The 12,863-nt window shown below is 33.4% G+C and overlaps 2 protein-coding genes across 4 annotated transcripts; both read left to right on the top strand.

Annotated features, from left to right (window-relative positions):
• Positions 1-3,042: 3,042 nt before the first annotated feature.
• Positions 3,043-6,918, top strand: LOC110723753 (pectinesterase-like). The gene is made up of 2 exons (XM_021903120.1): positions 3,043-4,399; positions 5,871-6,918. Exons 1-2 carry the CDS (start codon positions 3,415-3,417, stop codon positions 6,560-6,562), a joined length of 1,677 nt encoding a protein of 558 aa, XP_021758812.1. The 5' UTR covers positions 3,043-3,414; the 3' UTR covers positions 6,563-6,918.
• A 1,020-nt stretch (positions 6,919-7,938) lies between these two features.
• Positions 7,939-12,858, top strand: LOC110723755 (DDRGK domain-containing protein 1-like). Of its 3 annotated transcripts, none has more exons than XR_002511756.1 (10): positions 7,939-8,123; positions 8,348-8,483; positions 8,722-8,824; positions 9,052-9,155; positions 9,517-9,618; positions 9,700-9,858; positions 10,170-10,226; positions 10,773-10,809; positions 11,365-11,646; positions 12,420-12,858. XR_002511756.1 is itself a non-coding variant. In XM_021903122.1 (9 exons), the coding sequence occupies exons 2-9, from the start codon at positions 8,364-8,366 to the stop codon at positions 11,565-11,567; spliced, it is 885 nt and encodes a 294-aa protein (XP_021758814.1). In that variant the 5' UTR covers positions 7,939-8,123; positions 8,348-8,363; the 3' UTR covers positions 11,568-11,890. The 3 variants fall into 3 exon arrangements, 1 of the variants encoding a protein (XP_021758814.1); XR_002511755.1 differs by lacking the exon at positions 12,420-12,858 and adding an exon at positions 11,722-11,890; XM_021903122.1 differs by lacking the exon at positions 12,420-12,858 and having other exon boundaries at positions 11,365-11,890.
• Positions 12,859-12,863: the final 5 nt, after the last annotated feature.

Consider the following 12,863-nt stretch of genomic DNA (forward strand, 5'->3'; position numbering starts at 1 on the left):
ATCTCTTTCACTTTACGTTGTTTACATATTAATAGACTAGGTGATGACTCTCAAACCATAACACAATCAACCATGATAATTATTCAAACAATTTAACATACCAATTTAATTCTTGAATAATTAATGACCACATGATATTTAATGTTGAACCATTTTTAAATCTACCTCGGTGTCAAAGACACTTTAAACGCATAATGTGCCACAATTCCTATCCTTCGGTGTTAGAAACACCTTAAGTGCACTAAGGCATCAATATATAATTTATTCCTTGTGTACATAGACACTTAAATAGCTCTTTCCTCATGATTATAACATCAATAAAAATTATATGAACCGTAATAAAATGATTTTTTTTTACTTTTACAACACACAAAAAATCGCAAAATTTTTTTTTACTATTAAAAATTTTATTTTACCACCAAAAAAAAATTTATTTTTTTTACCACCTGCCGTAAAAAAACCTAACAGAATATTCTAAATTCTTCGATTTTCGTGCCAAACACATCATCTTTAGGGATTTTGGGGGCATTTTGGTCCTTTGGATCCAATTTAAGGTCATAATTGACAAAAATGATCGGAAATGCTTCTTTTTGCGCATAGACCTTGGTTTGTGTGAAACACGCAAAACGAGGTTTTTCGATCATTTTTTTGTCCATTTTGACTTCAAAATGGAACCGTAGAACCAAAATGCCCCCAAAAACCTATGAACAACATATTTTGCACGATAATCGATTTTTTAAAACGTTAAATTTAACGGTTTTCTTGACTACTAGTAAAAAACAATGTTTAGAAATGTTTTGGTGGTAAAATGAAATTTTTAAAATTTTTGATAGTAAAAAACAAATTTGTGATTTTTTTTTGTGGTAAAAGTAAAAAAAATCCCAATAAAATTCCTTTTTAATATTCCAAACCAAATTAAATATTTTATTTAATTAAACATGTTCACTATCATGCCAATAATAAAAGTGTGGTTCATATATAACATGCCAAAATAATTATTTCCAATGTTTAATCCATCACAAATATTCCATGTTTTATAATTCAATCACCAACATCAACCAAAATAATAAATTCCAATTAAAATCTATCATGATACTATTTGGAATTAATTATTCAAAGCTTAGCATGTTCCTACATCATCAATTAAATACCAAGTACGCGAACTAAATATTATCTTAAAATCGCGACGACTATACGAAATCACTCACATGGAAATCTCCTACAATCCAAAATCATAAAGAGGTATTAATATCTACTCCACACAAATTTCCAGCAATATATGCAGTCCTTAAATCACTTATAAATTATTTAAAACAAGCTGAAAATTAATTTTAAACCCCTGACTTTAATCCCAATCTATCTATAACTATAAGTAAAGTAGAAACCGCTGACATCACCGCTATCTATGTGTCAGCTTTTTTATTAAAAAAAAAATCCCTCCAAAACTATAAGTGACATAATCCTTTTTAAGTTTTTTTTTTCAAGATAAAGCTAAATTAATTACACATTTTCATAAAAACTTAATTTTTTTTTACTAAATTTAACAACACAATTTTCTTATACAGAAAAAATTACTACATATACGTAATTGGTGGTAGCTCTTTCATTTTTCCTTTTTTCCTCCTATATTAACCACTAAATACTAATGCTATCATTTTTTTTAATTCTATTCTAATTATGAATTTAATTAGCATATTTAACACCATGTCTTCTACGGAGTAATATATATGATCAAATATTTTATTGCTAAAACTGTGCATAGCACGGGACTAACCTAGTTAATGTGTAATCAAAGATCCCTTCAAGAAACTTAATTATGGCTTACTAATAAAATTTAGAGCTTTGTTAAATCATTAAACCTTGCTATAAATATGTTTTAAACACCCAAATCAAAGATTTAAACCACCCATAATCAAATTCCATCATCATACAATAATTTAGAAACCTAGGCTTTTTAATTTGGGGCTTTTTTAATTCAAAAACAAATCTAAAAATTAATTCGCATAATGTTTATAATCAAATATCATGAATATCATCACAAAACCCATAATTAATAATTAGATTAAGGATTAAAGCAACAAGAAAGTTTTTATTTCGGTAGCCACACGCAACAACAACCACGCACGCCACGACACGCGACTGGGTTGTTGTCGTGCTCGCTAGTGTTGTTGCGACTGCTGGCATGTGCGCTGGTGGCTGTGGTGGTCGACCGGCAGTGCGTGGTGGTGGTGCCGGCCGTGTGTTACACAAAAAAAGGGAAGGGGAATTAAAAAAGAAAAATAAGAGAGAAGGGAGATAGAAAATTACCTTTGGGTATTCTCCACTCTAGGCAGAATTCAATTTTGCCATGTGTTGAATATTTATACCTCTTTTCTCTAGAATTTCCCTTAAACTTAAATTCCGTTCCTAATCCCTTTCCTATTCAAACTTGTTTTTGACTTTGACTTTAAAAATTTCCTTTTATAAAACCACATGCCCTAAACTATAATTTGAATAATAAAATAAAGTATTTCCAAAATTATTAAATAAATAATTAAAATGCCATAAATAATTCATTTTGAATTATTTAAATACTTTACAAAATACTTAATTAAATTAAAATACATATAAAAATATGGGGTATTACACTTATCATGTTTATTCTAAAAAGGGTAGGCTAGATCCGCAATTGTTAATGGCTGAGGTCGACCTCAGCTAGTGCTGGTTGAGGTCGCTGCCAAAATGAACATTTACTATAGTAAAAATGAACATATCTAACTGGACATATTTTACAATAATTTTGTATTCCACAATAATCACATGTTCATTTTCATGCAGTATGATGTTCATTTTTATAAAATATAATGTTCATTTTCATGTCGTATGGTAATCATTCTTATAAAAGTAAATGTTCAGTCGTATAAAATGTTTGTTTTTGTAATAAAGGATAATGTTCAATTAACATAAGCATTTTGTTTATTATTAAAAAAACATATTGTTGATTTATTTAAGGAATGTGGGTCTTTTATTTTTCTCTTCCACAATAATCTCAGGGTCTTTTATTTTTCTCCTCCACAATAATCTCAGTTCAATTAACATAAGCATTTTGTTTATTATTAAAAAACATGAATTTCAATGTATAGTTAAAAATAACCTAAACGACTACTCCGTAAGAAGACTAAAAGAACTAATCATTAGTTATCAAGTTATCAGCTCTTAGCATTAAAATAAAAAAATGAACACAAAAAAAAACATTAATTAATTACCACCAACCCTCCAACGCTTTAGCTTTTGAATTTTTTTTCCCCACAAATTCCAAAAGTAACGATATACGAAGTATTAAACCCACCTAGGCTAAAAAAATAATTTTATAATTTCTATTTAAACCACAACATCAACCCCAATTACAATCAAACCAAAATATTCCACCAAAGAATGGGCACTTCAAATCACTACCAATCTCTTATCAACCATCCCAAAACAACCCAAAAAACAAGCCACATAAAACTCTTCATCTTCCTCTCAATCACCTTAATCTCATTATACCTTTGTTTCCTCACAATCTCATTTACTAATAACCACTCGTCAATTTGCAATAAATCCCATGACCGCGACTATTGTCTAGAGTTAATCACTGAGGCAATCTCTAACAAATCCTTGCAATGGACGTTATCATCCACCAGCACGGATGTGTCCGTGCTGGTGGACATGTTACTAGCACATGTATCGCATATTAACAAGGCTATCGGTACTACTAGAGGTATCAATGTTGTAACGGGTGGTCAGGTTGTACAAGATTGCTTAGAGCTTATGGACTTGTCACGTGATCGGGTTACTAATTCTATCCAAGTATTGGTTAATTCTAACAAATTAAGAAAAACTAATACTAATGATGTTAATACGTGGTTAAGTGCCGTGTTAACTAATTATGTTACATGCTTGGACCAACTCCAAGATTATTCACATTTATTAGAGCTAAAGTCTATAATAGAGAAATTAATCTCAAGTTCAAGGATAATATTGGCAATCCAAGCTAATGTTTTAGGAGATACAAGTAATTCTTATGCTAGCAAGGAGATTCTACTAGGAAGTGGTACTAGGAGGATGTACCCTTCATGGGTTAGGAGGAGTGATAGTAAACTCCTTAGAGTTTCGGGGAGCGAAATCAAGGCGAATGTGGTGGTGGCGAAAGATGGGAGTGGGAACTTTACGACGGTGGCAGAGGTGGTGGCGAGTGCTCCGGATAAGGGGAAGAAGCGGTACGTGATATATGTGAAGGAAGGGGTGTATGAAGAGATTGTTGAAGTAGGGAAGAAGAAGAAGAATGTTATGATTGTTGGGGATGGCATGAACTTAACTGTCATTAGTGGGAGTCTTAATGTTGTTGATGGCAATACCACTTTTAGATCAGCTACTTTGGGTAAGATCAATACCACTTTTACTTTAATTATATTTCAAATATTTTGGACTTTGTTTAATATTATCACTTAAGTCACTTGTTCAACTCTTAAGTTGATCGATTTTATTAGGAATTTAGGATATAAGGACAAATATGTCGTTATTATATATGGTGTCAGGACTCCCTAATAATCAAAGTTAAAGTCACAAACACCTAAATAGGTTTATCAAATGTGTCAAATTTATGTTTGTGTAATTTTCTTGGCATTACAAGAAAAGTATTAGTTTGCTCAATGCAATGTATGCTTATACAATACAAGAGATAATAGATTATCCTCGAAACATGCATATTTAATATTAGATTTTTTTAAGTGAGCTTTACTTTACTCTTTTCACGAATTTCAGGGGAATAAATACTCATATTTGATGCTTTTTTCATACTTTAATTTGATAAACTACCACTTTTTATCATGACATGGTGTCCATTGTAGGCATTTTATTATTCCAAGCACCCCTGTTTGAAGTATAGGATAGAACTACTTTATTTTCTTTAATCGTCGGGTAATTATTCTCATTATCGTGAGACTTAGATGCTAATCATGCTATAGCATGCTTAATTGGGACAAGTGGGAGTGGTAGAAAGGGCATTTGATTGTAATTTAACAGAATAAAGGGGCATCCACTTTGTTTAAAATTAAAGGATGCATAATACATTATTAAACTATGAATACATACACTTTGCTCCAACAAAAAAAAAAAAGAAAGAAAATGTGTACGAGAAAATAAACTGATGTTTAGGCCGCTCTATATGATTAAATTTAGACCTTAATTAAAAAAGAAAAAAATCTTACTTTGTTGATACATTGTACAATAATAGAATGAGTATTTCCTCACATTTCTTTAATCCTTATCCCTTATAATTATTAGCCTTTACCATATTTTCAAATGGCTGTCTCCTCATCCTATAAACTATTCACTAATGTCTTTATTGACATTGATTGGTTTTAGACATCTTTTAATTACGATGAAGACTTGCCAACCTTAAAATATATGAAAACATTAAAAAGTTTTAATACAAATAATTGTTATGATAACATATTTACATGCTTTATACTATGCATAATTAAGATATTTATAGCGTTTTAGTCCTTATATATAGGCAACATGATGATTTATGTGAACAAATTGTGGTGTAGCTAATAATTTGGAGCTAACTTTCCACTTCCTCAACCTTATGTTTGTTCATTGAACTATTTGATGAAATGAATATTATATACAAAGGGCCCGTTCACATTTACTTAATTTCAGTTCAGTTCAGTTCAGCTTCAATCAGTTCAGTTCAGTTCAGCTCCTAATTTCCTTCTCTCATAAAATATTCATTTTACCTCATTTCAGTTTAGTTCAATTCAGCTCAATTCAATAAATGTGAACAGACCCTAACACATGTAAATTCCAATTGATTTGTCTCACATTTATATAATGGTCAATTGCAGCTGCCGTTGGTGATGGATTTATACTCCAAGACATATGCATCCGAAACACTGCCGGGCCAGAGAAGCACCAAGCAGTCGCCCTTCGCGTTGGAGCCGATCAATCGGTCATAAACCGATGCAAAATCGAAGCCTACCAAGACACGCTCTATGCACACTCCCTTAGACAATTCTACACGTACTCTTATATTTCAGGCACGGTAGACTTCATATTTGGTAACGCGGCTGTTGTGCTCCAAAATTGTGAGTTAGTCGCACGACTACCTATGGCATCCCAAAAAAACATGGTCACTGCCCAAGGAAGGACTGATCCATTCCAAAACACGGGCACTTCGATTCAATATTGTGACATTGTAGCTAGCTCGGACCTAGCACCGGTCAAAGCCAAGTTCCCAACCTTCTTGGGTCGACCTTGGAAGAACTTTTCTAGGACTGTTGTTATGCAATCGAACATTAGTGATCATATTGATCCTAGGGGTTGGTTCGAGTGGGACGGAGATTTTGCATTGGACACATTGTATTATGCTGAGTACATGAACTATGGTTTGGGTGCTGATACAAGTAAGAGAGTTAATTGGACTGGTTATAATGTTATTACTGACCCAAAAGAGGCAAGGAATTTTACTGTTGGGGTGTTTATTCAAGGACAAGAGTGGTTGGATGAAGCTGGTGTTACTTATGTTGAGGGGTTGTGAATGGAAAAGGCAACATATGATGTTGAACACATGCATTTTATCATCTCGATCTAGAATAAATTACATTCTAGTTTTGTAGATGTACTATATTATATTGAACTAGTAATGTCACAACTAAATAAAGAATGAGATAATATTTTAATAGCATTAGTACGAAATAAGTTTTGGTTGAGATGTTATGTATGCTTGTTGTAGTGTACCGTGTGGCCACCACTCGCTAGTTGATTTACTAGGGGTGTTGCTGAATGACTAGTTCTTCATGTTATGATGTATTGTATCTGTACTTCTATCACTTATGTGAGAGCTAGCTTGTATTGTTGTGTAGTAGAAGTTGTTTATTCCTTTTTCACTTTCCACTCAATTTTGTCTCCAACTTTTATTGCATCGTTGAATTGATTTGATGAAGTAACAATAAATGAAATGAAATAGAACAATTAGCTTACCGCTGAGTAAACTATTATATTGATAAAGAATAGTTCTATCAAGCCAAAATCTCGTATGATTTGACCTTAAAGTCAGTAGGCTAGATACTCTAAAAGTCATGAGGAGAAAAGATAAGGGAACCATATTCTCAAAATGCTCCTAATAGAAATTGGACCCAATCTCATATTGAAAGTGTAGTTTTTACCAATAAATCAAGCTTAGTTTGACAATAATCTAAACTTAATATTTTTTTTAAAATTTATTTATTTATTTATTTTTAATTGACTCACAATAGAATTGAAGGTGATTAACAAATGCGTATATCAAAGAGTCCCAAAGCCTAACATCCTACTTCTTATTATAAATTTAGGGAACAAAGATTAAAGAGGACTAGCTTGAGTGGTTAGCCTTTTTTTTTTTTTTTTTTTACAAAAGTATTTGTGTGTTGAATTATTTTGATTACAAAGTACCACAAAAATATTAGCTGTTAGGTTTGAACTCTTGACCTCTTGGCCACAATCACATGGTAAAAACCAACTCATCTACACTACAACCTACAACAAGTATAAGCAAAATTTAATATTTATCTTGAGCCAAGGGAAAGGCCATGGCCCTCCCTAGCCCCCTTTGGCTCCGCCCCTGAATTGGCTGGTTGACTTTTATTTGTTTAAAAATATGTTTGGTAAAATTAGTTGTTGGATTTCATTATCAACTTAAGTAAGTGAAAAACAACTCTAAACATCTTATTATTTCGGCTTAAAACCCAGCTTTTAGGCTAAAGCCAAAAGTCAATGAAAAACTATAATTTTGTTACTCTGTATTAATCTAATAATCTGGGATTAGTTCGGGTCATTTTGACTATCAAGTCAATATCAACGGAATTCGGATCAAGTTTTTTTTTTAGTCTTGGTTTGGGTAAATCAGTTCGGGTAATCGGTTTGGATCAACTATGCCAAGCCTAGCAAGTAGCAACCCAACAATTGCTCCCAACGTCGTTTTGCTTGATGCCTTTCACGGACCTCAACCGTCTGAAAAATACTGCTCAAGCACATAAGCTCGACACTTTGAAGAAAACGGCTTTGACTCTCAAATTGGTAATTCGATCACTCAATTTTTCCAGTTCTCAATCCAATTCCAGGTAATTCCTATTGAATTTCCGATTATTGTCAATTTTCATCATTGCCGAACGATTCAATTCCCCTAATCTATCCGAACAATTCAACAATTGATGACTTAAATCTCGAAAAAATAAGTTAAATCATAAACCCTTTTATATATTGTAATGAATTTGTGATATTTTGCATTGTTTGAGCAAAATATTGAATAATTGTTGATGGGGTGATTGTAATTTTTGTTGGGCAGTTTGTAGAATTGAAAGATGGATGATATTTTGGTAGCTGTGCTTTCGATGCTACTTATATTTGGTTTAGTTCCGTTGTTTTTATGGAAACGTCGTCAGGATTCTAAAGCTGCCGATAGGCATGAAGAAGAGCCTCAGGTAATCAGGTCATTCAATCTCTGAGCCTTTTATTGTATACAACATGTTTAGTCGCCCGAAAAAAAACATGGAAGTTACCTCTTTGCGAGACTGCGAAGTTGATTTTGATATGATTTGGAGTGATTATGTACTATAAAAGTATTTGCAGTTCTAAAATTAGTTGAGGTCTAGCGGGTGTTGGAGAAAGGGGGGGGGGGAATGTTTGTGAAAATAAGATGGTGGATTGCAAATGTTTCAGGTTCCTCAAAGGGAAAATGTGGTTCGCGCTACTGGGGCTCGTCGTATGCGTCGTAGGCCAGCAGCCAGGGCTAGTACATCTACAGCTGCAGCAGCTGTTGAAGGTTGGTTTTCTTCTGATCAAGGTTTATGTGATATGGTTAAACTTTGTATGTTGTTAGACTTGTTATTAATAGGTTATGTGGCCAGTTTTAAGGAATTAGTCTGTTTATATTTATGTAAAGTTTCCATATTGTGCAACAAAAGTTTTCTGTGATTTGCTACTCTATTATTTGTGATTGTAAGTACTTGTGATGGCCTATGTTGTGGTTCATATATGACCTATACGCAGAATTAGGTGATGAGAGTGATGATGAAGATGCTGAGGTTGAGAATGAAGCTCGGGGAGGAAGGAAAAAAGATAAGAAACGACAAGAACGTGAAGCACAAAGACAGGTGACTTACTCCCTCATGTACTATGTATATCAGTATATACTGGTATATATGTCGTGTCTTCAGAATCATTTTCTTATTCTAACATGCTTTCTGTTGTACACATATGACCTTTGTTACCTAACCAATCACATATCATTCGTATGAGCTACAACCTTTGTCTGTTTCTCTATATTGCTGGAATATGATGTTTTCTTACCAACTAAAAATAATGGAGGAATTTTAGGGTTGTGACAATTTTCCTTGATCGCTAGGAATTACTGTAGTATCTGTTGATTATCTGGTATTGTTCAGTTATCTATCAAAATACTGATACATTCATCTCTGCTTTGTTCATTTTTTCTTACTGTTATCTTTCTTGAAGGCTGAACAAGCTTCACGTGACTCAAGGCTAGCCAAGCAAGATCGTTATGCAGAATCGCGAAGAAGAAAAGATGAGGAACGTGAAGCAGAAGAGCGACGAATGGTATGCTTTGCTTTGCTTGAACAATTTGGATTGTTTCTGAGTTGGTTACTTATTGAATAATGTGACTCCACATTTTTTTAGGAAGAGGAAGCTAAGGCTCGGCAAGCTAAGGAAGAAGCTGCCGCTGCATTAGAGTTTGAAAAGTGGAAAGGGGCATTCTCAATTGATGCTGAAGGCACCACAGAAAATGAGGCTCAAGAGAACCAGGATCTACTTTCTGACTTTGTGGAATACATTAAGGTAGGTGCTGTAGGTCTGAGTTCCTAAATAAAATTTTGACTAGTTAATTGCAGTTTGAAGATCCATCTCTCTGAAAATTATTTCTGAATTGGTGCCTTTTTAAGCGTTGTCCATGTTTCCCTTTTTCTGTTTTCTCATTTTTGCAACATTTGATGTCATGGTCTGTTTGTTGCTACACAAATGATTGTCAGTTGATTTGTTTAGTTATCTTAAAACATGTGTTGTAAGAATGCAATCTATTATTAACAGCTATATGCCTGTATTTATACTTTCATTTCATAGCATTATTAATATTATGTTCCTTTTTACAGAAGCAGAAGTGTGTACCCCTGGAAGACCTGGCTGCAGAGTTTAGGTTGAGGACTCAGGTACATCAATCAACTCTCCACTTCTAGGCATATGGAAGAAGGAAAGTAGCAAAAATAGAACACAGCTACTTAACTGAAATGACAAAATTATGAATAGTTTCTTACTCCTTCAGTTACGAGCATAGAGTTGTTAGAACAGTCAAGTATTGTTTGAACACAAGTTAAACCTTTTGTAACCATTTGATTGTCTATATCAATGTTACTTGGATTCGGGTACTTGTGTGGGACACGTGAGGTGTTCAAGTGTTAGAGTCTGCTTTTTTTTTTTTTTTTTTTTTTTTAAAAAAAATTCCTTCTTTCCAGTCCAAAATTAAGTATCCAGTGTCCTTATCCATGTCGGAGTTTTAAGAATTTGACACTGGTTATTGAGGTGAAATAAAGAGTCAAAGTATTACGTTCTATATAGTATATACTATATCTTTCATACATGCATTCCTTGTTTTACTAGGGTATCCATCTGTTATCTAGTTTCGATTTGTTTGTATCTATTGGTATTTAATGTTCAATTTGCTAATGTGCTCACTCAGTCACTTGTGTTCAATACAGGAGTGTATCAATCGTATCACAGCTCTAGAAAATATGGGTACGTCTTAGAATCATTATCTTCTTTTATTTCCGCTTTATATATGGATTTTCTTTGGGATTTGATTAATAGTTTATTAGAATGGAGGCTGAATCATTTTGTATGGTCTTTGGTCCCCCTATTCCCTTCTACCCTGTAATTCATCATGTATGGTCTCTGGTCTTTTGTAGTATTTCATACGAGCCATTTTGTAGTATTTCATCATGTATGGTCTTTGGTCCCCCTACTCCCCTTCTACCCTGCTAGTGCTCTTCTTTAAGCTTTTTATCAGACTTTACTATAGTTTTGTTTGTCAAGATAATATTGGAGTATTGACAGCTGATACTTTTCTTGACTGAGATGATCCTGGCAGTTTCTTGGAGTACTATGCTGCATTTAGTTCAACCCTTCAGGGAAAATATATGATAATTCTGAAATTGTGAATTGTCTGGATTATAGAATTTTATATTTTTTATTTTTTGATAGGCTGGATTATAGAAATTTGAAATACTACTTTGTGGTGCAATTTTCTAAATGAAAAGATTGGTGCTTTGTTGTTTTGGTCTAAAATTGCAGGAAGACTTTCAGGAGTCATGGACGATAGGGGAAAGTACATATATATCTCACTTGAAGAAATGAAAGCTGTTGCTGATTATATAAAGCGAGAAGGCAGGGTTAGCATCTCACATTTGGCGAGCAAATCCAACCAGTTCATTGACTTGGAGCCCAAAGTCCAGTATGAGGAAATCACCAGTGTAGATGAGATTTTAGCTGTTTGATTATGCACTTAGTTTATGGAAAAATCATATTGCCCGACTTACAATGATAGCAGAAGAGCAGCAGGAAATATGAAAGAAAGTACGTTACCAACTTGCTTCGTTTATGTGTTTAGTTTTGCTTGTCTGTAGTTTTTATGTGATTCACATGACACAGGTATGAAACTGGGCTACATTTACACTGGGAAAAAGAAGAGGGAAGGGGAGTGATAGGTTTGAAAAGAAAAGAAAAGGGCTTTAGTTAAAAACAGCCTTACTTTACACTTGAATGTACTATAATACCGCTTGATAAACTTACTGCTTGGCTGCTTGCCCCATCTTCTTTCTTTTAAGTCTTGTTATTACTTATAATCTCTTAGATTTTTTTTTTTTGGGCATAAAAACAAATAAATGAAAGAAGGTAAAAATAAGTGTTTACAGTGTTGATAAAGACCTGAATGAAATTTATGCTTTAGTATCTACCTTTCATTCTGTTCAGTTTGTTCATGTTTTTAGAGAGGCTAATAAGGCAGCACATGTAATGGCTCACCTTGCTCCTCTTGAGTTTTCTACTGGAGTGTGGGTTGGGGAAGGTACTGTATCTATTTCTGATGTAGTTGCAGCAGAGTATTGCTTATCCTTCAATGATAATTAATTGCCTTGTGGCTCTTATCCAAAAAAAAAAGACCTAAATTGAATCTCGTCTAAATCATTTACTCTTTGTTACCTTTTCTACCAACACACTCTCGCACACACACAAATCATCTTCAAGCTTCAAAACTGGTAGGAACACAAGTTTATCATTATGTTACCGATTTTCAAGGTGCTATGAGTTATCTTCTTCCTTTTTTTTTCTAAATTTTTTTTATCCAACAGATATCAAATTACTTTGATTGCGACTTCAAAGTTCTTGAACTCATCCAGCTCAAACATCAACAACTGCTCCACATGTACGACAGACTATGGTTTCAGTTAACAACATACCTTTATACATATGCGCTACCTTAGGAGACTAGGAGAGGGGAGAGATATAAAAGGGACCAGCGTGACGAGGAGAGAAATATTTAGAATCATTGTCCAATAAAGTAATTCTGGCGATTTTCCAGAAAAGAATTCATTGCAATTAATAGAACAGATTTATAGGAAAGATTTCTAGCCAAAACCGCAATTTTGGTTTTATGGGATGAGTTAATTTTGAAACTTGTAATTTTTTCATGCTTAGAAAGAAAGAATTGATAGAGGTGGGAAAACTTATACCTATAGTGATCTGTATTCAAGATGAACTAGTATAAATAATACTTCCTCCGTTATTAAATAGTT

This window comes from Chenopodium quinoa, unplaced genomic scaffold, assembly GCF_001683475.1.
Source record: "Chenopodium quinoa cultivar QQ74 unplaced genomic scaffold, ASM168347v1, whole genome shotgun sequence".
NCBI classification, from domain to species: domain Eukaryota; kingdom Viridiplantae; phylum Streptophyta; class Magnoliopsida; order Caryophyllales; family Amaranthaceae; genus Chenopodium; species Chenopodium quinoa.

Bases quoted from the DNA above. Each gene is read 5' to 3' on its own strand.
- LOC110723755 (XM_021903122.1), top strand. From the start codon at position 8,364: ATGGATGATATTTTGGTAGCTGTGCTTTCGATGCTACTTATATTTGGT. The intron at 8,484-8,721 runs GTAATCAGGTCA...CAAATGTTTCAG, and splicing joins GGCATGAAGAAGAGCCTCAG to GTTCCTCAAAGGGAAAATGT. The intron at 10,810-11,364 runs GTACGTCTTAGA...CTAAAATTGCAG, and splicing joins CACAGCTCTAGAAAATATGG to GAAGACTTTCAGGAGTCATG.
- LOC110723753 (XM_021903120.1), top strand. From the start codon at position 3,415: ATGGGCACTTCAAATCACTACCAATCTCTTATCAACCATCCCAAAACA. The intron at 4,400-5,870 runs GTAAGATCAATA...GGTCAATTGCAG, and splicing joins TTTTAGATCAGCTACTTTGG to CTGCCGTTGGTGATGGATTT.